At 55.5% G+C, this 22,560-nt stretch overlaps 2 protein-coding genes across 9 annotated transcripts in view; one reads left to right on the top strand and one right to left on the bottom strand.

Moving 5' to 3' along the window:
- The window catches only part of CEP131 (centrosomal protein 131), a 38,255-nt gene that overhangs the window by 7,031 nt on the left and 8,664 nt on the right, over window positions 1–22,560 (top strand). For 4 of the 8 annotated variants that reach the window (XM_074020863.1, XM_045376527.3, XM_045376530.3 and 1 more), the window contains exons 3-11: window positions 9,232–9,326; window positions 13,539–13,653; window positions 13,907–14,034; window positions 17,415–17,528; window positions 18,625–18,783; window positions 20,310–20,427; window positions 20,920–21,036; window positions 21,366–21,534; window positions 21,947–22,041. In XM_074020863.1, coding sequence (XP_073876964.1) covers window positions 9,232–9,326; window positions 13,539–13,653; window positions 13,907–14,034; window positions 17,415–17,528; window positions 18,625–18,783; window positions 20,310–20,427; window positions 20,920–21,036; window positions 21,366–21,534; window positions 21,947–22,041 — 1,110 coding nt within the window. Of the gene's footprint in view, window positions 1–9,231; window positions 9,327–13,538; window positions 13,654–13,906; window positions 14,035–17,414; window positions 17,529–18,624; window positions 18,784–20,309; window positions 20,428–20,919; window positions 21,037–21,365; window positions 21,535–21,946; window positions 22,042–22,560 lie in introns of those variants that run through there. The other 4 variants (XM_074020864.1, XM_045376529.3, XM_074020867.1 and 1 more) reach the window with 2 other exon arrangements.
- Window positions 2,505–3,725, bottom strand: TXNDC12 (thioredoxin domain containing 12). The gene has a single exon (XM_045376532.3). The coding sequence runs from the start codon at window positions 3,625–3,627 to the stop codon at window positions 3,109–3,111; it is 519 nt and encodes a 172-aa protein (XP_045232467.2). The 5' UTR covers window positions 3,628–3,725; the 3' UTR covers window positions 2,505–3,108.

Here is a 22,560-nt window from a genome sequence, read left to right as displayed (position 1 = left end):
CTCAACCCCTGGGCTGAAGTAATCCTCCCACCTCGGCCTCCCAAAGTGCTGGGATTACGGGCGTGGGCCACTGCACCCGGCCCTGCTCCCGCTTTCTTTACGTTGTTTTGTGGCAGCTGACAACAGTTCATCAGATGATGCACCAGAACGTCACCCAGCGGTCCTCTGGATTTTCCTTGTCATAGTACCAAGAGTGGCGCAGCAAATACCCTTGTGTCTGTGCCATTTTGCATACATGTCAATATGCCTGCAGAATAAATCCTAAAGGATAATTATTGGGTCAGAGCATAAATCCATTTCAAATTTTGAAAGGGGACCAGGTGCGGTGGCTCATGCCTGTAATCCCAGCACTTTGGGAGGCCAAGGCGGGCAGATCGCTTGAGGTCAGGAGTTTGAGACCAGCCTGGCTAACATGGTGAAACCTCGTCTGTACTAAAAATAAAAAATTAGCCAGACGTGGTGGTGGGCGCCTGTGATCCCAGCTACACGGGAGGCTGAGGCATGAGAACTGATCGAACCCGGAAGCTGGAGGTTGCAGTGAGCCAAGATCGCACCACCACACTCTAGCCTGGGTGACAGCGAGACTCCATTTCAAAAATAAATAAATAAATAAAATAAATTTGAAAGGGGGCTGGGAGTGGTGGCCAATATCTGTAATCCCAGCACTTTGCATGGCTGAGATGAGAGGATCACTTGAGGCCAGGAGTTTGAGACCAGCCTGGGCAACATAGTGAGACCCCTGTCTCTTCAAAAAGATCAAAAAATTAGCAGAGTGTGGTGGTGCATGCCTGTAGTCCCAGCGACATGGGAGGCTGGGGCAGGAGGATGGCTTGAGCCCAGAAAGTTTGAGGCTGTAGTGAGCTATGGTCGCGCCACTGCACTCCAGCCTGGGTGACAGAGCGAGACTCCGTCTCAAAACAAAATTTTTTTTGATAAGCATTGCCAAGTTCCTCTCCATAAAGATCGTTGCCCCAAGTCACACTTGCGTCACAGGGTGCCACGGTGCCTGCTCCCTCGTGCTCTGCCTGGCACACGTGCAGCACACTTTTTGGTCTTTACAGGTTCAATATGTAACAAAAGATATCTGACTGTACTACTTTTTAGTTTTTTACTTTTTACTTTTTATTTTGTTTTTTTCTTTTTCTTTTTTGAGATGAAGTTTCACTCTTGTACCCCAGGCTGGAGTGCAATGGTGCGATCTCGGCTCACAGCAATCTCCGTCTCCCGGATTCAAGCAATTCTCCTGCTTCAGTCCCCAGAGTAGCTGGGATTACAGGTGTGCACCACCATGCCCAGCTAATTTTTGTATTTTTAGTAGAGACAGGATTTCATTATGTTGGCCAGGCTGGTCTCAAACTCCTGACCTCAAGTGATCCGCCCGCCTCGGCCTCCCAAAGTGCTGGGATTACAGGCGTGAGCCACTGGCGTGACTGCAATTTTTAAAAATAAAGCTTTTATGTTAGTATAATTTTAAATGTATAGAAAACTTGGAAAGTGCAGGGTGTTCCCCTATACCCCACCCAGTCTCCGCTATTTGAATATCTTACATTATGATGGGACATGTGTACAATTGACAAGTCATTTTTTTTTTTTTTTTTTGAGACGGAGTCTCGCTCTGTCGCCCAGGCTGGAGTGCAGTGGTGCGATCTTGGCTCACTGCAAGCTCCGCCTCCCGGGTTCACACCATTTTCCTGCCTCAGCCTCCCGAGTAGCTGGGACTACAGGTGCCCACCACCTCGCCTGGCTAGTTTTTTGTATTTTTTTAGTAGAGACGGGGTTTCACCGTGTTAGCCAGGATGGTCTCGATCTCCCGACCTCGTGATCCACCCATCTCGGCCTCCCAAAGTGCTGGGATTACAGGCTTGAGCCACCGCGCCCGGCCGACAAGTCATTATTGATAAATCACTGACTAAAGTCCACACTTTACTTGTATTTTTGCAGTTTTTACCCGTTGTCCTTTTCTGTCCCAGGATCCCACATGATTTTTTTTTTTTCCTTTTAAAGTTTTATTAAAGTTTAATGGAACAATATTTTATCTCTTTTTTTGTTAATGCCAGTACAAAAATACAGTTGATGACTTGACAAAATGGCTACACGTAGGGCTTGAAGGTTTGAGTTTCTCCAACAGTAACAAGGGAAAACATGCTTCCACCTGGAGCAGAGTCCAAGCACACAGCCAGTCCTGCACACGCATATGTGCAAACAGAGAAACCCAAGCGTGAGAAAAGGAAAGGGGTTGTAGAAATTTGCGAAGCAGGCCGGGCGCGGTGGCTCACGCCTGTAATCCCAGCACTTTGGGAGGCCGAGGCAGGCGGATCACAAGGTCAGGAGATCGAGACCACAGTGAAACCCTGTCTCTACTAAAAATACAAAAAATTAGCCGGGCGCGGTGGCGGGCGCCTGTAGTCCCAGCTACTCAGGAGGCTGAGGCAAGAGAATGGCGTAAACCCAGGAGGCGGAGCTTGCAGTGAGCCGAGATCGCGCCACTGCACTCCAGCCTGGGCGACAGAGCGAGACTCCGTCTCAAAAAACAAAACAAAACAAAACAAAACAAAAAAAAGAAATTTGCGAAGCAGCCCACAATTATTCCCAGAAGGAAAAAGGGAAAAAGCAGGCTACCCCCTTGATAGGGGGTAGAATTAGTGATTTACACTTAGAATTTGTTGTTGTTGTTGTTGTTGTTGTTTAATGATAAGCTATTTCTGCAATTTTAACATTGTAGAAAAGATGCTACTAGTCTTCTTTTACCACTAAGGTGAGTAAAGTGGGAGGAAATGGGAAAAGACTCAAATACTTAAGTGCGAGGAGTAAACCTCCAAGTGGCTCAAGTTTTGTGTCAGAAGGTTTCATTTTTTACATTCAATGACAAATTGACATTTAGGTGAGAGGGAAAAAGAGAAGAAAGTCTGCCGCTCTCTGCTGGATCCACAAACATGCAGACCAGCTTGTGTTAGCAGAACTCTTCCACAGTGAGAGCACTCCTTCCAGTGTAGGCAGGAATGAGGTTTCCTGGTCGGCTTAATTGTTCTAGATGATTCCTCAATATTCCCTCCCCTGCTGCATTCCTTCCAGAACACTAACTCTGATGAAAGAAGGGGCACATTCATGTTACAATTTATCTTCAAGATGTTTCCTTCTGAAGGCATCACCCGTCAGCCTTTCCTGAGCTTCCTTCATCCCCTGAACAACTTGCTCGGCACTGATGTAGAAATACTTGTAGCTGGGGTTTCCATTCTCATTGATGATTTCAGGATGCACCTTGCCACTGGGATCCAGAAAAAGGATTCGTGGAATATAACCCCCGTCTGGGCTGAAATCTTCATCTTTGGGTTCCTCTTCATCCTCAAGATTTACCATAACAAAATTATGGGAGAGTTCTGAAATTTCTGTAGATTCTGCAAATTTGGGCTTTAGAGCTTTGCAAGCTCCACACCAGGATTTATGAATAATCACCATCAGGGGCAGTCCACTGGCAGCTGCTTCTTTCTTCCCATCTTCCAGTGTCCTCCAATGAATATGATCTCCAAAACCCTTTCCAAGCCCATTATGTCCATCAGAGGAGATGACGAGGAGCAGGAAACTGAAGCCCAGCAAACAGGTGGCCCCGAGACGAGGCCGCGAATCCATGGCAGTAGGTGCGCGGGGCCACGGGGCTGAGCGGACGGAGGGCCGGAGTCCCAGCAGACGGTCCACACCGTTCCCCGAGCGCGGCTCAGCACAACCCCGATCCCACATGATTTTTAGGCTGTGGGTCTCAGGCTCGTTTGGGCTGTGAGTTTCTCAGACTCTCCTTGTTTTTAATGACCTTCGAGTTTTGGGGAGAGCTGGTCAGGGATTTTACAGAATGGCCCCTGTTGGACTTGCCTGATACTTTTCTCGTGATCAGACCGTGGGGTGGTTTTAGGAGGAAGACCACAGAGGTAAAGTGCTCTTCTCACCCCATCCTGTCTGCGGTCCACATTGTCCCTGTGACCTCTCACTGGTGGTGCTGCTGGCCTTGGTCCCCTGGCCGAGGTGGAGGGTCAGGCTTCCCTGTGAAGTGGCCCGTCCCCTGTGTTCTCTGGCAGGAAGTCGCTTTGCTGAGCCCACACGGAAGGGGTGGGGAGTTTCGCTCGCCCTCCTTTAGAGACGAGCATCTATACAAGTTATTTGGAATTCTTCTACACAGGAGATTTGTCTGTTCACCCTCATTTGTAATTTTTTTTTTTTTTTATTTGAGACAACATCTCACTCTGTTGCCCAGGCTGGAGTGCAGTGGCATAATCTCGGCTCACTGCAAACTCTGCCTCCTGGGTTCAAGCGATTTTCCTGTCTCAGCCTCCTGAGTACCTGGGACTACAGGTGCACGCCACCACACCTGGCTAATTTTTGTATTTTAGTAGAGATGGGGGTTTCACCATGTTGTCCAGGCTGGTCTCAAACTCCTGACCTCAAGTGATCTGCCTGCCTCAGCCTCCCAAAGTGCTGGGATTACAGTTGTGAGCCACCGCACCTGGCCCCACTTATTAATTTTTTCAATCATTTATTATAGTGGACTCATGGATATTTATTTACACTTCGAGTTATTATTCAATACTAGTTGGCTTATTTTGTTGCTCTCATTGTCGCAGCTTTGGCCACTGGGAACTTCAGGTGGCTCTTGCATCCCTGTGTCATTGCCCATCACTTTGTCTTGTGAGCACGTCCTTATTTCTGGCCCTATAAACTGCTCCAGCCTCATCTTGTCTCTTTCCTTGTCCAGTCCTAGAATCAGCCATTTCTGCAAGAAGCCCCGGTTCTTTTTCTTGGAGAGTGGTCTTAGAAGGCCAAGGTCTGGGAGCCGGGTGTGCTCGTCACTACTGGGCTGTTTCTGGTCTTCTCAGCCAACAGAGCAAGGAAGCGTGTAGTGTATGTCAGCGGGTGTGTAATCTACACACTGTCTATACATAGTAACCATTGGTGTCCTGGGTCATACTGATGTCTCTACCTCTAGTGGAGCCTCTTGCCCCCCCGCACTTGCTGATTGTAACCTCCCCTCCAGCAGTGAGGATGCGGCCCCATCGTCTGCTGTCCCTGGTTTAGCTCCCGTGTGTGTGTAAGGTGTGTAAGGTGCTGTCACAGTGAATAACCCAAACCCCATGGGAAGAACACCACCAGTGCTGTGCCATGCTCTGGGACAGCCCCTCTGCACGGGCTCCACTCCTGCCCAGGGCTACTCGGGACAGCTCCTCTGCCTCTAGGCTGACGGGCCCCACTCCTGCCCAGGGCTACTCGGACAGCACCTCGCCCTCCACCTCTGATTGTATTTCTAACTTACCATCTCCTGTGAGTGAGGCTGAACATCTTTTATTTTCTTTTTCTTTTTTTTTTGAGATGGAGTCTTGCTCTGTTGTCCAGACTGGAGTGCAGTAGCGCAACCTTGGCTTACTGCAACCTCCGCCTCCCAGTTCAAGCGATTCTCCTGCCTCAGCCTCCTGAGTAGCTGGGATTACAGGTGTGTGCCACCATGCCCGGCTAACTTTTGTATTTTTTTTTTTTTTTTTTAGTAGAGACGAGGTTTCACCATGGTGGCCAGGCTGGTCTCGAACTCCCAACCTCAGATTATCTGCCCACCTTGGCCTCTCAAAGTGCTAGGATTACAGGCATGAGCCACTGCACCCAGACACATCTTTTCATTTTTTTTTTTTTTTTTGAGACGGAGTCTCACTCTGTCACCCAGGCTGGAGTGCAGTGGCCGGATCTCAGCTCACTGCAAGCTCAGACTCCCGGGTTTACGCCATTCTCCTGCCTCAGCCTCCCAAGTAGCTGGCACTACAGGCGCCCACCACCTCGCCTGGCTAGTTTTTTGTATTTTTAGTAGAGACGGGGTTTCACCGTGTTAGCCAGGATGGTCTCGATCTCCTGACCTCGTGATCCACCCGCCTCGGCCTCCCAAAGTGCTGGGATTGCAGGCTTGACTTAAGAGCCATGTATATTTCCATATTTCCTTTTCTATGACTTGTCCATGTTCTTTGCTAATCTATCTTTCTTTCTTTCTTTCTTTCTTTCTTTCTTTCTTTCTTTCTTTTCTTTCTTTTCTTTCTTTTCTTTCTTTTTTTTTTTTTTTTGAGACGGAGTCTCGCTCTGTCGCCCAGGCTGGAGTGCAGTGGTGCGATCTTGGCTCACTGCAAGCTCCGCCTCCCGGGTTCACACCATTTTCCTGCCTCAGCCTCCTGAGTAGCTGGGACTGCAGGCACCTGCCACCGCGCCCGGCTAATTTTTGTATTTTTAGTAGAGACGGGGTTTCACCATATTAGCCAGGATGGTCTCAATCTCCTAACCTCGTGATCCACCCACCTCGGCCTCCCAAAGTGCTGGGATTACAGGCATGAGCCACCGCACCCAGTTTTTTTTTTTTTTTTCTTTTTTTTCTTTCAGAGACAGGGTGTCACTGTGTTGCCCAGGTTGGAGTGCAGTGACACTATCATAGCTCACTCCAGCCTTTAACTCCTGGGTTCAAGTGATCCTCCCACCTCAGCTTCCTGAGTAGCTGGGACTACAGGTACACGCCACCATGTCTGGCTAATTTTTTAATTTTTTGTAGAGATGGGATTTCACCATATTGCCCAGGCTGGGCTTGAACTACTGGGATCAAGTCATTCACCCGCCTTGGCCTCCTAAAGTGTTGGGATTGTAGGCGTGAGCCACCACGCCTGGCCACAAATCACATATTTAGACCCTCAGGCTGGCCCAAGGCCCCTGGTAAACAAAGACACTTTCTTCAGATGGAGCATTCCCGGGGCTTGGAGTCCGTCTCCCAGGGGTGGAGGGCTTGCAGGCCCTGTCTCGTGGGTGGCTTCTGCCTGCTGCCCCTTCTGCCTCTCTCAGCCCCTCCAGCAGCCTCCAGCTCACCAAGCCTGTGCTCAGCACCTGGTCAGTCCTCTCTTCACTGTCCCCTTTTCAGGGTCCCTTTTTTGGGCACCTGCTGTCCGATGGGCGCTGCTCAGGCTTCCCAGAAGGCATCTTGTTTTTCCCAGAAGGATGGAAGCCTCCATGGGGCCCTTCCTCTCCTGCTATTGTGCTCCCCGCACCCTGCCTTCTGACCTCCCGAACACCTTTCCAGCGCCCAGCTTTGGACTCCGGGAGCACAGCCCAGGAGGGATTGAATGAGGAATTGCACGGGGCCTCTGCAGCCCCGGTGTGGAGAACAAGGCGGCGGGCTGCGTCTTTTGTTGGGCGTTAGCTTGCTCCCCGATAGTCAGTCTGTAGACTGGTCTGGAAGGTGTGACCAAGCCTTGAAAGAGTGGTGGCGCCCACGTGCTCGTGGGATTTCCACCCCGAGACCTCACAGCGGCCTCTGCCTGGCTTCCTTTAACGGGCTCTGCTGCCGCCGAGCTGGGCTCCCTGCCTGCCCTTGCTGTTCAGCTATTTTAGACCACGGTTTCCTGACCAGGAAATGCCCGTAACAAATGATTGGGTGTCCTGGTGGGATCTGTGTGTGGCTGCTTTCGTGGTGGGATCCGTGTGTGGCTGCTTCCCTGGTGGGATCCGTGTGTGGCTGCTTCCGTGGTGGGATCCGTGTGTGGCTGCTTCCGTGGTGGGATCCGTGTGTGGCTGCTTCCGTGGTGGGATCCGTGTGTGGCTGCTTCCCTGGTGGGATCCGTGTGTGGCTGCTTCCCTGGTGGGATCCGTGTGTGGCTGCTTCCGTGGTGGGATCCGTGTGTGGCTGCTTCCGTGGTGGGATCCGTGTGTGGCTGCTTCCGTGGTGGGATCCGTGTGTGGCTGCTTCCCTGGTGGGATCCGTGTGTGGCTGCTTGCGTGGTGGGATCCGTGTGTGGCTGCTTGCGTGGTGGGATCCGTGTGTGGCTGCTTGCGTGGTGGGATCCGTGTGTGGCTGCTTCTGTGGTGGGATCCGTGTGTGGCTGCTTCCCTGGAGCTTTTTTTTTTTTTGGTCTTTTTTTGGTTGGGTTGTTTTCAGCTTAAGGATTCAGATTTAAAAATAAATCTGAAAGTTCATAGGTCTCTTTTCCTGGGAAACTGGAGCCCCGAGGTCCCACCCTGTGGTGGCATGGGCACCTGGCCAGGATCGATGTCACTGGTGGCTGTGGCATCCAGTGGCATCTGGTGGTGTTCCCCAGGCCGTTTCCCACTGGACTGTGAGCCCTTTCCCCCGAAATGTGTGATTTGGAGGGTTTTTGTATTTTTCGTTTTGTTTTGTTTTCTGACAGAGTCTCGCTCTGTCTCCAGGCTGAAGTGTCGTGGTGCGATCTCAGCTCACTGCAACCTCTGCCTCTCAGGTTTAAGCAATTCCCCTGCCTCAGCCTGCTGAGTAGCTGGGACTACAGGCGCCCGCCACCACGCCCAGCTAATTTTTGTATTTTTAGTAGAGATGGAGTTTCACTGTGTTAGCCAGGATGGTCTCGAACCCCTGACCTCGTGATCCACCTGCCTCAGCCTCCCAAAGTGCTGGGATTACAGGCGTGAACCACTGCACCTGACAGTCTCCATCTCTTGACCTCGTAATCCACCCACCCCGGCCTCCCAAAGTGCTGGGATTACAGGCGTGAGCTACCACATCCAGCCGATTTGGAGGGTTTTTAAGCCTACGGGAAAGTCAGGGAGCGTAGCGTAAGGTACCCCCGAGTGCCACTTCCTCGAGCGCCGCTTCCCCAAGTGCTGCTTCTCCGAGTGCTCTGATCCTCGCTTAGCGTCTGCTGCGCAGCCTTCCCTTCGTCCCCTGTGCCCCTCCGCCCCTTTCCACGGACCTGGAACCATCGAGCCGTTGGCTGCACTCACTCCCGGGTCCTATAGCGCTTGGTTGCGGTTGCGTCTCCTTAGTCCTCATCGTGACCCCACAGAGTCGCTCCGGGTGCCCTCCCTGCTGACGGAGGAGACCGTGGGCTGAAGGGTCCCTAGGGGTTCTCTTCTCATCCACGGAAGGTGGGAGCTCGCGGTTCCTGGGAGCTGGTGGGTGACAGCGGTGACAGTGAGCAGCTCCCTTCCCGCCCTCCCTTTGCCAGGGGTGAAGGGCTCCTGCTTGATGCGGGGCCGGGGAGGCTCTTAGAGGTCAGGCCTCAGCCCCCCTCCCGCTGCCCTGCTGTCTAGCACTCCTGCCCCTCTGACCACCCACTGCCTTTGGGGCCACCTGGGCCACCTATACCCCTAGGGCCACCCCTCTGTTCTCTGACTGCGTTTCTCCAAAGCAGGCGGAGGCTGAGCGAACTGGTGAGTGAGCATTTGCTGCTTAATTAACTGTTTTCTCCCTTTTCGCAGGAGGCCACAGGGCCTGGGGGCTCCCGGGCCATCAACAACCTTAGAAGATCCAACAGCACCACACAGGTCAGCCAGCCTCGGAGCGGCTCCCCCAGGTAACCCCCAAAGCCCTTGGATAACCCTGGCCCCCTCTGGGGACCTTAGGTGCCCCCCAGCCTTCTCCTCCTTGCCTCTGCTCTGCCCTTCCTCCAGCCTCCTGGGTCCCGGGCCCTTGCTGGCTAGCGAGGCCTGGAGTGACCTCACGGGCCAGCTTTGTGTCCCAGGCCTCCTCTCGCATGGGGTGGGAGGCCCGAGGCAGACACTTTCCTGCACGCATCCCTCCCTTCCTCCTGGCTGTCCCTGCGGCTTCTGAGACCCTGCCTGAGGGCTCCGCTGAAACCCTTCCCACCTGCCCTCTGAATGTCAAAAGCTGTCATTTGCGAGAGAGGGCAGCACTGTGACCCTTCTGAACCCCCCACACTTTGAGCCCCTGTTCCCACCTTTGCCCACTTAAACTCTGCCGCTGTCTCTCGTGGCCTCCAAAGCAGCAGGTTGGGGAGGAGCTGCCTCAATGGCCCCAGTGGGGGTGTTGTGGGGAGTGGAGCCGGTGGTGGCCAGCAGCCTCCAGGGGGGACATCCTGTAGCCCAGAGTGGTAGGCGAGGCCCTGGCACCACCTCCCACCAGGCATTGTCCCCAAGCAAGCAGGGTGCTCCCGTGGGCCGTGGATCTAATGAAGGCTGAGTTCTGGGCCACCAGCGGCCCTGGGTGGCCCCTTCCTGGGAAGACCAAGAACAGCGGCCACCACGCTGCGTCCAGCACAGCCTCCAGGAGCCACTCTCAACTCAGGAACTGGCTTCATGGAGTCCCACCAAGCAAGGGACTGCCAAGGACAGCTGGTGTGTGTGTGGGTGTGTGTGTGTGGTGTGTGGGTGTGTGCTGTGAGTGTGGTGTGTGTTGGGGGTTGTGTGGTGTGTGGGTGTGTGGGTGTGTGGTGTGAGTGTGGTGTGTGGGTGTGGGGTATGTGGTTTGTGAGTGGTGCATGTGTGGTGTGTGTGTATGTATGGGGTGTGGTGTGTGTTTATGTATGGGGTGTGTGGTGTGTGTGGTGTATGGTGTGTGTGTGGGGGTGGGTGTGTGTGGTTTGTGTGTTATGTGGTGGTGTGTGTGGTATGTGTGGTGTCCATGGTGTGTGTGGCATGTGTGGTTTGTGGTGTGTGGTTTGTGTGTGGTGTGGTGTATGTGGTGGTATGGGGCATGTGTGTGGTCTGTGTGTGGTGTGTGTGTGGTGTGTGGTGTGTATGGGATGTGGTGTGTGTGGTGTGTGTGTTATGTGGTATGTGTGGTGTCTGTGTGTGTGGTATGTGTGTGGTGTATATGGTTTGCGGTGCATGTGTGGTGCATGTGTGTGGTGTATGTAGTATGTGGTATGTGTGTGGTCTGTGTGTGGTGTGTCTGTGTGGTGTGTATGTGTTGTGTATAGTATGTGGTGTGTGGTGTGTGTGTGGTGTGTATAGTTGGTGTGTGGTGTGTGTGTAGTGTGTATATGTGGTGTGTGGTGTGTGTGTGGTGTGTGTGTGGTATGGTGTATGTGGTATGTGGTATGTGTGTGGTCTGTGTGTAGTGTGTGGTGTGTGTGGTATGTGATGTGTGTGTGTATTTGGTGTGTATGGTATGTAGTGTGTGGTGTATGTGTAGTGTGTGTATGTGGTGTGTGGTGTGTGTGTGGTGTGTGTGGTGTGTGGTGTGTATGGTGTGTAGTGGACATGTGTGTGGTGTGTGGTGTGTCATGTGGTATAGTGTGTGGTGTGTGTGGTATGTGTGTGTGGTATGTGTGTTATGTGTGTGTGGTGTGTATGGTGTGTGGTATGTGGTGTGTGTGGTGTGTATGGTGTGTGTATGTGTGTGTGGTGTGTATGTTGTGTGTGTGGTGTGTGGTGTGTGTGGTGTGTATGGTGTGTGTATGGTGTGTGGTGTGTTATATGGTGTGTGTGCGGTGTGTATGGTGTGTGGTGTGTTATATGGTGTGTGTGTGGTGTGTATGGTGTGTGGTGTGTTATATGGTGTGTGTGTGGTGTGTATGGTGTGTGGTGTGTTATATGGTGTGTGTGTGGTGTGTATGGTGTGTGGTGTGTTATATGGTGTGTGTGTGGTGTGTATGGTATGTGGTGTGTGTGGTGTGTATGGGGTGTGTGTGTGTGGTGTGTTGTGTGTTGTGTGTGTGGTGTGTGTGGTGTGTATGGTGTGTGGTGTGTATGGTGTGTGGTGTGTGTTATGTCGTGTGTGGTGTGTATGGTGTGTGGTATGTGGTGTGTGTATGAGTGTGTGGTGTGTATGGTGTGTGTGGTGTGTATGGTGTATGTGTGTGTGGTGTGTATGGTGTGTGTGTGGTGTGTATGGTGTGTGGTGTGTGTTATGTAGTGTGTGGTGTGTGTGTATGTGTGTGGTGTGTGTATGTGTGTGTGATGTGCGTGTTACATGGTGTATGTAGTGTATGTGTGTGGTGTGTGTGGTGTATGTGGTGTGTTACATGTGTTATGTGGTGTGTGTGGTGTGTATGGTGTGTGTGTGGTGTGTATGGTGTGTGTGGTGTGTATGTGTGTGGTGTGTGTATGTGTGTATGGTGTGTGGTGTGTTGTGTGTGTGGTGTGTGGTATGCGGCGTGTTACGTGGTGTATGTAGTGTATGTGTGTGGTGTGTGTGGTGTGTGTGGTGTGTATGGTGTGTGTGGTGTGTTGTGTGTATGGTGTGTGGTGTTGTGTGTATGGTGTGTGGTGTGTGGCGTGTTATGTGGTGTATGTAATGTATGTGTGTGGTGTGTGGTGTGTGTGTATGGTGTGTGGTGTTGTGTGTATGGTGTGTGGTGTGTGGCGTGTTATGTGGTGTATGTAATGTATGTGTGTGGTGTGTGGTGTGTATGTGTGTATGGTGTGTGGTGTGTTGTGTGTGTGGTGTACGGCATGTTACGTGGTGTATGTAGTGTATGTGTGTGGTGTGTGTGGTGTGTGTGGTGTGTATGGTGTGTGTGTGGTGTGTATGGTGTGTGTGGTGTGTATGTGTGTGGTGTTTGTATGTGTGTATGGTGTGTGGTGTGTTGTGTGTGTGGTGTGTGGTGTACGGCATGTTACGTGGTGTATGTAGTGTATGTGTGGTGTGTGTGGTGTGTGTGGTGTGTGTGGTGTGTATGGTGTGTGTGGTGTGTATGTGTGTGGTGTGTATGTGTGTGGTGTGTGTATGGTGTATGTGTGTATGTGTGTGGTGTGTGTATGTGTGTGTGGTGTGTGGTGTGTGTGGTGTGTGGTGTACGGCATGTTACGTGGTGTATGTAGTGTATGTGTGGTGTGTGTGGTGTGTGTGTGGTGTGTATGTGTGTGTGGTGTGTTGTGTGTATGGTGTGTGGTGTGTGGCATGTTATGTGGTGTATGTAATGTATGTGTGTGGTGTGTGGTGTGTATGTGTGTGGTGTGTGTATGTGTGTATGGTGTGTGGTGTGTTGTGTGTGTGGTGTGTGGTGTACGGCATGTTACGTGGTGTATGTAGTGTATGTGTGGTGTGTGTGGTGTGTGTGTGGTGTGTATGTGTGTGTGGTGTGTTGTGTGTATGGTGTGTGGTGTTGTGTGTATGGTATGTGGTGTGTGGCGTGTTATGTGGTGTATGTAATGTATGTGTGTGGTGTGTGGTGTGGTGTGTGTTGTGTCACCACCCTCAGCCAGGCCACGGTTTTGATCCCAACTGATGAGTTGTGTTTGGTGCAGCTGTGGCCTCCCCGGGGCAGGGTGGCAGTGGGGATGGGCCACCAGCCCATGCCTTGCAGCTGTGCTTCCCCTTCTGCTCTGAGCAGCAGCGTGGGTGGCTCCTTGTTCACAGGGAAGAGGGTGGCAGCAGAGGCAGCCACGGTATTTAAGGCCCTCGGTGGGCAGCTGGGTGCACAGGCTCACACCTGCAATCCCAGCACTCTGGGTGGCCCATGTGAGAGGATCTCTTGAGCCCAGGAGTTCGAGACCAGCCTGCGCAACATAGACAAAACCCTGTCTCTACTAACATTTAAAAAAAAAAAAAAAGAAAAAAGAAAAAACAAGTAAGTCCTTTGTCTCCAGAAGCTGTGATCAGTGTGACTGATGAAGCTCCCAGGGGCTTCTGACAGAAACACCCAGCTCCACTGAGGAACCCTGGCCAGGCACGGTGTTCAGATCGGGGCTTTGGGCCTGGAAACAGAGTTGCTGCTAGTCCCTCAGCCCCTCTGTCCTCGCGGGACCTGCCTGGTCTGTGTGCCTAGCATTGGCTTCCTGGCTGGTGACTTTCCTTGTGTGCTGCCTTCTCTCTGACGCAGACCAGCAGAGCCCACGGACTTCCTGACACTCTTCGAGGGTAGTCCCAGTGGGAAAAAGAGGCCGGCCAGCCTGAGCACAGCGCCCAGCGAGAAGGGAGCCACCTGGAACGTCCTGGTAAGGTGGTGCGTGCGGCCGCGCGTCCTGGTCTCTGCGATGGGATTATGGCCTGGTTCCTAATTTGTTCTCACTGCCTTTGCAAAAGGGCACTGCAGGGAGGGTGTCGAGCTTACATCTCACATGGCAGACCCTGGGATATCCACCTGCCTGTGTGGGAAGTCAGGGGCTCCTCCCGTTTGTGGGAGAGGCAAGGAAGGGACGGGGTGGCTGGGTGTGTGCGGGTGGTGTCACGGGCTGAGCTGTCTGACAGGATGACCAGCCCCGGAGCTTCACCTTGCCACCCAATGCCCGGAGTTCCAGTGCCCTTGACTCACCGGCGGGCCCGCGGAGGAAAGAATGCACCGTGGCCCTGGCCCCCAACTTCACTGCTAACAACAGGTACGACCTGTGCAGGTGCCCACGACGTGCACCGATGGGAGGCTCCTCGAGTAGAGACTGTGTGTCTTTGTCTTGTTTATGGCTGGTTCAGGGTGCTTTGGAATGAATGAATGAATGAGTGAGTGAGTGAAAGAATGGCTTTCATTCCCAAGGGCACAGGCAGGAGGCTGCCAGGTGGCATCTTGCATATAAGGGGCTCTCGGCCCAGGCTTTGCTCTTACAGCGTTTCAGGCCATGGGGAGGCTCACATGGGGCTGAGAGGGTGGGGTCTGGGGAGGGACCTTGGCCGAGGAGGTTTGTAGGGGGCCTAGGGAAGCCCCAAAATAAATGGACTCCAGGCAGCTGCCTCTGAGCCTTGAAGGAGAGTGTGGGCTCCTTGGGCTAGGCCTCAGAGGACCCATGAGTGGAAGGGATTGGGGACACATTTTTCCTCTGGCATTTAGAGTCTTTGCCAAAGGAATAGTCTCAGGGGAGAGACAGTGCGGTTATTCACCAGGGTTGGCACAGGAAGAATTCTTGCCTTTTTTTTTTTTCTTTTTTTTTTTGAGACGAAGTCTTGCTCTGTCACCGGGCTGGAGTGCAGTGGCGCAATCTTGGCTCACTGCAACGTCTGACTCCCTGGTTCAAGCGATTCTCCAGCCTCAGCCTCCCAGTAGCTGAGATTATAGGCACGTGCCACCACGCCCAACTAATTTTTGTATTTTTTTTAGTAGAGACAGGGTTTCACCATGTTCCCTGGGATGGTCTTGATCTCCTGACCTCATGATCCACCCGCCTTGGCCTCCCAAAGTGCTGGGATTACAGGCGTCGCACCCAGCCCAATTCTTGCTTTTTAATTTAAGTTAGAGACAGGTTCTCATCTGTCACCCTGACTGGCGTCCACGATCATAGCTCACTGCAGCCTCTACCTCCTGGGCTCAAGCCTTTGGAGTAGCTGGGACCACAGGTGCACACCACCACTCCTAGCTAATTTTAAAATTTGTTGTAGAGATGAAGTCTCACTGTGTTGCCCAGGCTGGTCTCAAACTCCTGGGCTCAAGCAATCCTCCCTCCTCGGCCTCCCCCAAAGCCCTGGGATTACAGGTGTGAGCCCCCACACCTGGCCCGAAAATTTACCTTAGTATTATCAGAGTTACATGTGCATACACAGTGAAAATGTCAAACAGCACCATAGGCTTCAAATGTGGTGCCCCTCCTTCCCCAACACTGCTGCCTCTCCTACCCACCCCCCGCCACTCCTGCCCCTACCCCCACCGCCTGTCCTACCCCACCCACTGCCCCTCCCACCCCACCCCCGCTGCCCCCCCACCCCACCCACTGCCCCTCCCACCCCACCCACTGCCCCTCCCACCCATGCCCCTCCCACCCACCCCCACTGCCCCTCCCACCCACCCCTACTGCCCCTCCTACCCCACCCCTGCCCCTCCCACCCACCCCCACTGCCCCTCCCACCCATGCCCCTCCCACCCACCCCCGCTGCCCCTCCCACCCACCCCCGCTGCCCCTCCTACCCCACCCGCTGCCCCCCCACCCCCGCCGCCCCTCCCACCCACCCCCGCCGCCCCTCCTACCCACCCCCGCTGCCCCTCCTACCCACCCCCGCTGCCCCTCCTACCCCACGCACTGCCCCTCCCACGCCCCCCCACTGCCCCTCCACTCCCCCCGCTGCCCCTCCACTCCCCCTGCTGCCCCTCCCACTCGTGGCTCCTGCTCCCCAGGAGCAGTGTCTTTTCAAGCTATTTCTTCTGGTGTTTTTGTTTGTTTTTTGTTTTTGAGACGAAGTCTCGCTCTGTCGCCCAAGCTGGAGTGCAGTGGCATGTGATCTCGGCTCACTGCAACCTCCGCTTCCTGGGTTCCAGCAATTCTCCTACCTCAACCTCCTGGGTAGCTGGGACTACAGGCGTGCGCCACCACGCCCACTAATTTTTGTATTTTTAGTGGAGAAGGGGTTTTACAATGTTGGCCAGGATGGTCTTGAACTCCTGACCTCATGATCTGCCCCCCTCGGCCTCCCAAAGTGCTGGGATTACAGGCGTGAGCCACCACCCCGGCCATCTAGTCTTCTTGAAAACATTTATGAATACATGACATGCTGCTCATTCCGGAGCAGCTCAGACTCAGTCCTGGTAGGAATATTCACACCACCCAAGTTGGCAAATGAGCCCCGCTCTGAGAACCAGCTGTTGAACATTTGTGAGTGCAGGCTGGTGCCAGGTGCAGGCCAGGCTGGTGCCGGGCGTGGGCTGGTGCCCAGTGCGAGCCGGTGCAGGTGCGGGCTGGTGCCGGGTACAGGCTGGTGCCAAGCACAGGTTTCGTGCAGTGCTCTGCTCTCTGCTTGCCCTCATTCCCATCACGTTCTGTTGGTTTGGTTTTGGGCCTCTGACGTGTTGGTCTTTGTCCAGATGTCTTGGTGGTTCTTGTTAAAAGGGAGGTCCTGGGAGTTAGCTGGAAGCCGGTCGCCTGGTGGCTTCACCTCTCTGGGGCACTTGTGCAGAGAGCAGGGCATTGTCGGGTATCCCCACCTACTAGTGTCTGTGGGACTCTTCTCGCAGGCTGAGTCTCTCCAGAGACAAACCCCCAGCCCGCCCCAGGGTTCGAGTCCTGGCCGCCCCGTTGCACTGCTGGGGAGGGGTGGCGGCGTCTGTCCTGGGTGAATCACCCACTTCTGTCCTACCCACAGGGCCAGTTGGGGAGGGCAGGGTGGATGCTAGCAGCTCAAGTGAGGAAGGGGCTTTGCCAAGCAGCCAGATTGTCCCCTTTGCCTCAGAGCCTGTCCATGCCTGTGGGAGAACCGCGTGCCTCCCTGGGGGTATGGGACCTGCCAGCTGCTCGCCCTCCCTCCCCACAATGCCTAGACCCTCCCTTGCGTCCCAGTTGCTCTCTGCTGGCCCTTCTGTTTCTAATCCTCCGGGTCTGCAGATGCCCGTTTCCTGCAGTCTCCCCGTCCCTCCTGTCAGCTTCGGTATCGATCCTGTCCCCGCTTGTTCCTGTGGGTCTGTGGAGGGGCAGAGGCAGAGAGCGTGGCTTCCATCCATTGTGTGGGATGGGGCTTCGCTTCTGTGAGTCTGCTCTGGAAGCTGATTGTGCGCTGCTGGCCTGAGCGGCTCCCCCTGTCTTGGGCACATCCGGCGTTCACGCCTTGATTCTATCCCCTGCCCCGCGGGAGCCCCTAGGTTGAGCTTTCCTATCCTGGGAAGGACCCCATCATCAGGGCGCAGGCTGTGGAAGGGGCCTGGGGACACCGGACGACGCTGCTGCCAGAACGTGGCAAGCACTGAAGGCCTCTGTCCCCGCCCAGCCCGTGTTGCGAGTGTGGCTCTGAGATCTCAGGCGTCCCCTCTGGAGGCCTGACCATTCCTGTCTCTCTTCCGGCCTGGCAGGAGCAACAAGGGAGCCATGGGCAACTGCGTCACCACCATGGTGCACAACCGCTACACCCCCTCGGAGAGGGCACCCCCGCTCAAGAGCTCCAACCAGACTGCCCCCTCCCTCAAGTAAGGTCTTCCGGGGAGGCCACGGGGCTGTGGGGTCCGACCTTAGCCAGGGCACGCGGTCAGTGCACACGGGGTCCAACCTCAGCCAGGGCACGCGGTCAGTGCACATGGGGTCTGACCTCGGCCAGGGCATGCGGTCAGTGCACACGGGGTCCGACTTCGGCCAGGGCACGTGGTCAGTGCACATAAAACCGCGTGGAGCAGCCGCGAGCCGGGCCCCCGTCCGAGTCCGCCACCCTCTGCTGTCCTTGGGTCGGCAGCTTCCCATAGACAGAAAACAACCCAGATGTGGCGGCACAGGGAGGTCTGGGGCTCACCGTGGGGTGGGGCCTGCAGGAGGAAGCCAGGGATTGTCCAGAGCCCAGAAGGCATCACAGCGGTGGTGGGCTGAGCGGAGCAGAGGAGCCCCCAAGTCCACCACCGCACGGTCTTGCTGGGATTGGGGATGGTCTTGGGGTCTCTCAAGTGTCCCTCAGGCTCTGGACTCCTGTGACTTTTGGGAACTTCCTCAATGGAATTTTTTTTTTTTTGAGACGGAGTTTCATTCTTGTTGCCCAGGCTGGAATGCAATGGCGTGATCTTGGCTGACTGCAAATTCCGCCTCCCAGGTTCAAGCGATTCTCCTGCCTCAGCCTCCTGAGTAGCTGGGAGTACAGGTGCCCGCCACCATGCCCGGCTAATTTTTTTGTATTTTTAGTAGAGACAGGTTTTCACCATGTTGGCCAGGCTGGTCTCGAACTTCTGACCTCAGGTGATCTGCCTGCCTTGGCCTCCCAGAGTGCTGGGATTACAGGTGTGGGCCACCACACCCAGCCTCCCAATGTAACTTTAGTGAGAACTTTTTAAATGCAAAGAGCTCGTTATCCTGGGTACCAGTGAGTGGGACCTTGTCAGGGCACAGGTGGTCCAGAGGCCAGGATGTGGCACGGGAGAGCTGGCCTCGCACCTGCCGCTGTCCCCCTCTGCCCTGGCGGCCGGCCTGCCAGCACTCCTTCCAGGCTCAGTCCTGGGACTGCCGGGAGCAGGCACCTGCGGCCTGTGGGCAGAGCCGTTCCCCTGGGTGGTGAGACGAGGCCGTTTGCTTCTTTCCTGTCAGCAACATCATCAAGGCAGCCACCTGTGAGGGCAGCGAGAGCAGTGGCTTCGGGAAGCCACCAAAGAATGTCTCCAGTGCCAGCCACTCGGCCCGGAACAACGCTGGGGGCACCACGGGCCTGCCCAGGCGGAAGGAGGTGACAGAGGAGGAGGCTGAGAGGTGACCGTTCTTGGGGCGGTGGGGAGCCTGAGGCCAGAACACAGGGGTGGGCAGGCGTCGGGGTCTTGGGGGCTCACACCTCCGAGGATAGAAATTTGCATTCAATAGTTGTTTTAAAATGTTGAGACTGAGCAGACTCCATGTGGCATGATTTTGTTTACATAAAACACCAAGCAAAGGCAAGTTCATCAGAGTAAGTAGAAGGCAGATGTAGGGGTGGCAGAGAGGGCTCCTCCAGGGGCAGTGGAACATTCCAGAACTGCACTGTGCTGATGGTCACACAACTCTAGATTTGCTAAAAATCATTGACTTGTACACTGAAAATGAGTAGATTTTGTAGTATGGAAATTGTACCTCAGTAAAACTGTTACTTAAAACAATATTAAAGGCAAAGAAGATACAGAACTGAAAAAAGCCAACAACACCCAGAGCTCAAGGGGCTGTGGCAGAGCCTCCTGTGACGCTGACTGTTGGGGGCTGTGTCCCTGCCCCTTGCCCCTGGGGATCTGGAGGGGGTGTGGGCGGAGCCTCCTGTGACGCTGACTGTTGGGGGCTGTGTCCCTGCCACTTACCCCTGGAGAGCTGGAGGGGCTGTGGGCAGAGCCTCCTGTGACCATGATGGTTGTTCCTGGTCAGGAGAGTCGCGGGGGTACCTCCCTGCCTGGACTTTCGGAGCCTCCCCCTGGCAAAGCCATCACCTACCCTGCCACCCAGTTAGGTCTAGGGAGACCAGGCCTGTAGACGCAGTGGGTAGCATGAGGGAAGGGGGACCAGATGCCCGTGGCTCTTCAAAGCCCCCTACTTCTGCCTGGGGCAGACCGCCCCCGAGCTAGGGCTCACACGTTCTGGGTTCTCTGTTAATGCCTTTGCTGAGAGGATCCACACATGGTCCCGAGAGCCAAGGCGAAGCATTTTTTGTTTGTTTGTTTAATCAGTTTCATTCAGCATAATTTGTATACAATAAAAGGTGCCCATTGTAAGTGTGCAGTTCCATGAGCTTCCACCAGGGTGTATAGTGCTGTCTGTGGACACAGCGGACCAAGATAAGGAAATGGCCCAGCACCTCCAGGCTTCCCTCGAGCTCCTTCCTGGCCCTGATGCCAGCAGCCACCAGTCTGTTCCCTCATAGCCCTGCCTGTTCTGACCACCCTCTGTGGAGCCACGGCTTGTGGCCTGCACTGGCCTGAGTCCCGGGCCTGTTGCCTGTGGGCAGGGTCCTGCCATCCAGTGTTCACACCGTAGCCAGGTCATGGGCATCTGAACCGTTCCCACTTCCTGGCGATTGTAAATAAGGCCACACAGGCCTGCGTGGATAGACGTTTCCTCTCCCCTGGACACCTTCCCAGGGGGAAGGTTTTGGGTTTTCGTGGAGCTGGTCCAGGCGGGCTGGTCCTGCCATGTGAAAAGAGCTACTTGTGTGCAGCCGCAGGCCTCTCTCTTCCCCAGCTGGACCTTCCACCAGCAACCAGCTGGCTCCTGCCAGGGCGCTGGCCTGGTCTTGGCCCTGAGCCCTTCTCTCTGGGCAGGTTTATCCACCAGGTGAACCAGGCCGCTGTCACCATCCAGCGCTGGTACCGCCGCCAGGTGCAGCGGCGCCAAGTGGGAGCTGCCCGCCTGGAGCACCTGCTGCAGGCCAAGCGGGAGGTCAGTGTGGGTGCCTCAGTCACTCCATGCTCCCCCAGGGGGTCTGGCCCAGAATCCCAGGGCTCTGAGTTTCTGGGACAGGTGGAATCAAAGCCTAGGATTGCCCGTGGGTCCTGTCTCTGGGTGCAGCATCCTTCTTGACGCTGGGTCCCTGTGGACGGGCAGGGTGGTCCTCACTGGCAGTCGTCAGGGTCTGGGTGTCGGGAAATGCCTGCTGGGTCCGTCCCAGGCTGGAGGGTCTCCGGAGCACACTCCGTGGGCATGAGCTGTCTCCCCCGTGCTGGAACTGTTGGCCACCTGTGACGCAGGGCTCCTCCTCGGTAGAGCAGAGAAATGGCAGGTTCAAGGTCCTGGTGGGGTTTCACCTTCCCTGCTGGCCCTGAGATTCCGCGAACTCTAGGGGACTCTGGGGCGTTGTGGGGAAGCTTCCAGTCTGGGTCTAGATTCCGTCTTCCCGATGTATACACCACATGGCACCAGCTTCTTTGGCAGGAGCAGCGGCAGCGGCCAGGCGAGGGGACCCTCCTGGACCTGCACCAGCAGAAAGAGGCAGCCAGGAGGAAGGCCCGGGAAGAGAAGGCACGCCAAGCCAGGCGAGCGGCCATTCAGGTGCCCGGGCTGACTGCGCAGGGACCTCTGAGCAGTACCATGGCCCAGGCCTGACCATGGGGCCGATGCTAGGGCTCCCTGGGCCCCGGGACACTGAGCCTCAGGGCAGCGTGGCTGGGGAGCCTGGGGTCGTCCTCTCCCGGGGGCAGCGCTTAGTGAGGTCCCAGGACATCGAGCCTCAGAGCAGCTTGGCTGGGGAGCCTGGGGTCGTCCTCTCCCAGGGGCAGTGCTTAGTGAAGCCCCAGGACATCGAGCCTCAGGGCAGCTTGGCTGGGGAACCGGGGGTCGTCCTCTCCCAGGGGCAGTGCTCAGCGACGCTCCCACTGCAGGAGCTGCAACAGAAACGAGCCCTGAGAGCCCAGAAGGCGATCACAGCTGAGCGTCGGCTGCCTGAGAATCCCGGGGAGACCAGAGCGCCAGGGACACGGCGGCCTGCTCAGGAGCTGTCCCCCACGCCAGGCGACACTGCTCACCAGGCCCTCAAGGCCATCAACACTGGTGAGAGTGGCTCTGTGCCCGTGGAGGTGGGCTGGGCTGCAGCCAGGAAGGAGGTGCAGCCCCTGTGGACCTCCCCTCAGCCTCCTGTGCTGCTGCCCGTGTTGGCAGCCCCAGTCCTCGGAGTTAGGGGCCTTGGCCCCCAGCTGACCTGACGAGAGTGCCGAGACCTTGACAAACAAGTGGTCCTGGACGTAGGGGCCCTACAGAGCAGAAGGCCTGGAAGGGTGGAAGGGTGGGGTGGCACTCATCCTCCACAGCTCCACACCCAAAAGGCCATGGATCCCCGGCAGCTCCTCTGCTTCTGGGGTCGCCTCCGCCTCCCCTATGCCTGGCTCCTTCCCAGGGGTGCCTCCAGAGTCGCTGCCCACCCCGGGATGTTCTCTGTGGGATGATGCTGTGTTCTGCTGTGCAGGTGCCGGCCTCCCTGCTGCAGGCCCTGGAGACTGCTGCCTGCCCACCTCCAGCTCGTCCCCAGAACCACAGCAGCCTCCAGAGGACAGGACGCAGGTCTGGGTGCAGCTGTCCTTCCCTCCCTTGTGGTTTTGGCTTTAAGGGCTGCATCTGTGCCAGGGGTGTCCCGAGCTGAGATGTCCCAGCCGCTCCTCTGCTCTAGGGGCCACTCGTGCCCGGAGAGGCCACCCAGGAGATCTTCTTGTTCTGATGCACGGTGCTGGCTGCCCCGAGGGGAGCCTTCGCTGGGGTGGACCTGTTGGGTTTTTACAGATGTCCTGGGGTCGGGGGCCCTGCATCCTCATCCACGGAAGAGGAGCTTCCGGCTCCGAGGGGTGACGTGACAGCCAAGGCTCCCAGGCTGCTCCGTGGTGGGGCCAGGTGGCTGCACAGCCTGTTTTCCAGGAGTGGGGTGCTGGGAGGAGTCCCTGGTGGCTGGAGCTGCTCTGGGTTTGAGCAGCTGCAGAGACTGGGTGGGAAGGTCTGAGCCCTGGCCTCACCTTCCAGAGGCTGAATGTCAGGACTGGGGAGCTCCTGTGGCACCTTCAGGGCTCTGCGCCTTGCTGCATCTGTCTG

This window comes from Macaca fascicularis, chromosome 16, assembly GCF_037993035.2.
Source record: "Macaca fascicularis isolate 582-1 chromosome 16, T2T-MFA8v1.1".
Taxonomy (NCBI): domain Eukaryota; kingdom Metazoa; phylum Chordata; class Mammalia; order Primates; family Cercopithecidae; genus Macaca; species Macaca fascicularis.
This window is presented reverse-complemented; position numbering and strand designations above follow the sequence as displayed.

Bases quoted from the DNA above. Each gene is read 5' to 3' on its own strand.
- TXNDC12 (XM_045376532.3), bottom strand. From the start codon at position 3,627: ATGGATTCGCGGCCTCGTCTCGGGGCCACCTGTTTGCTGGGCTTCAGT.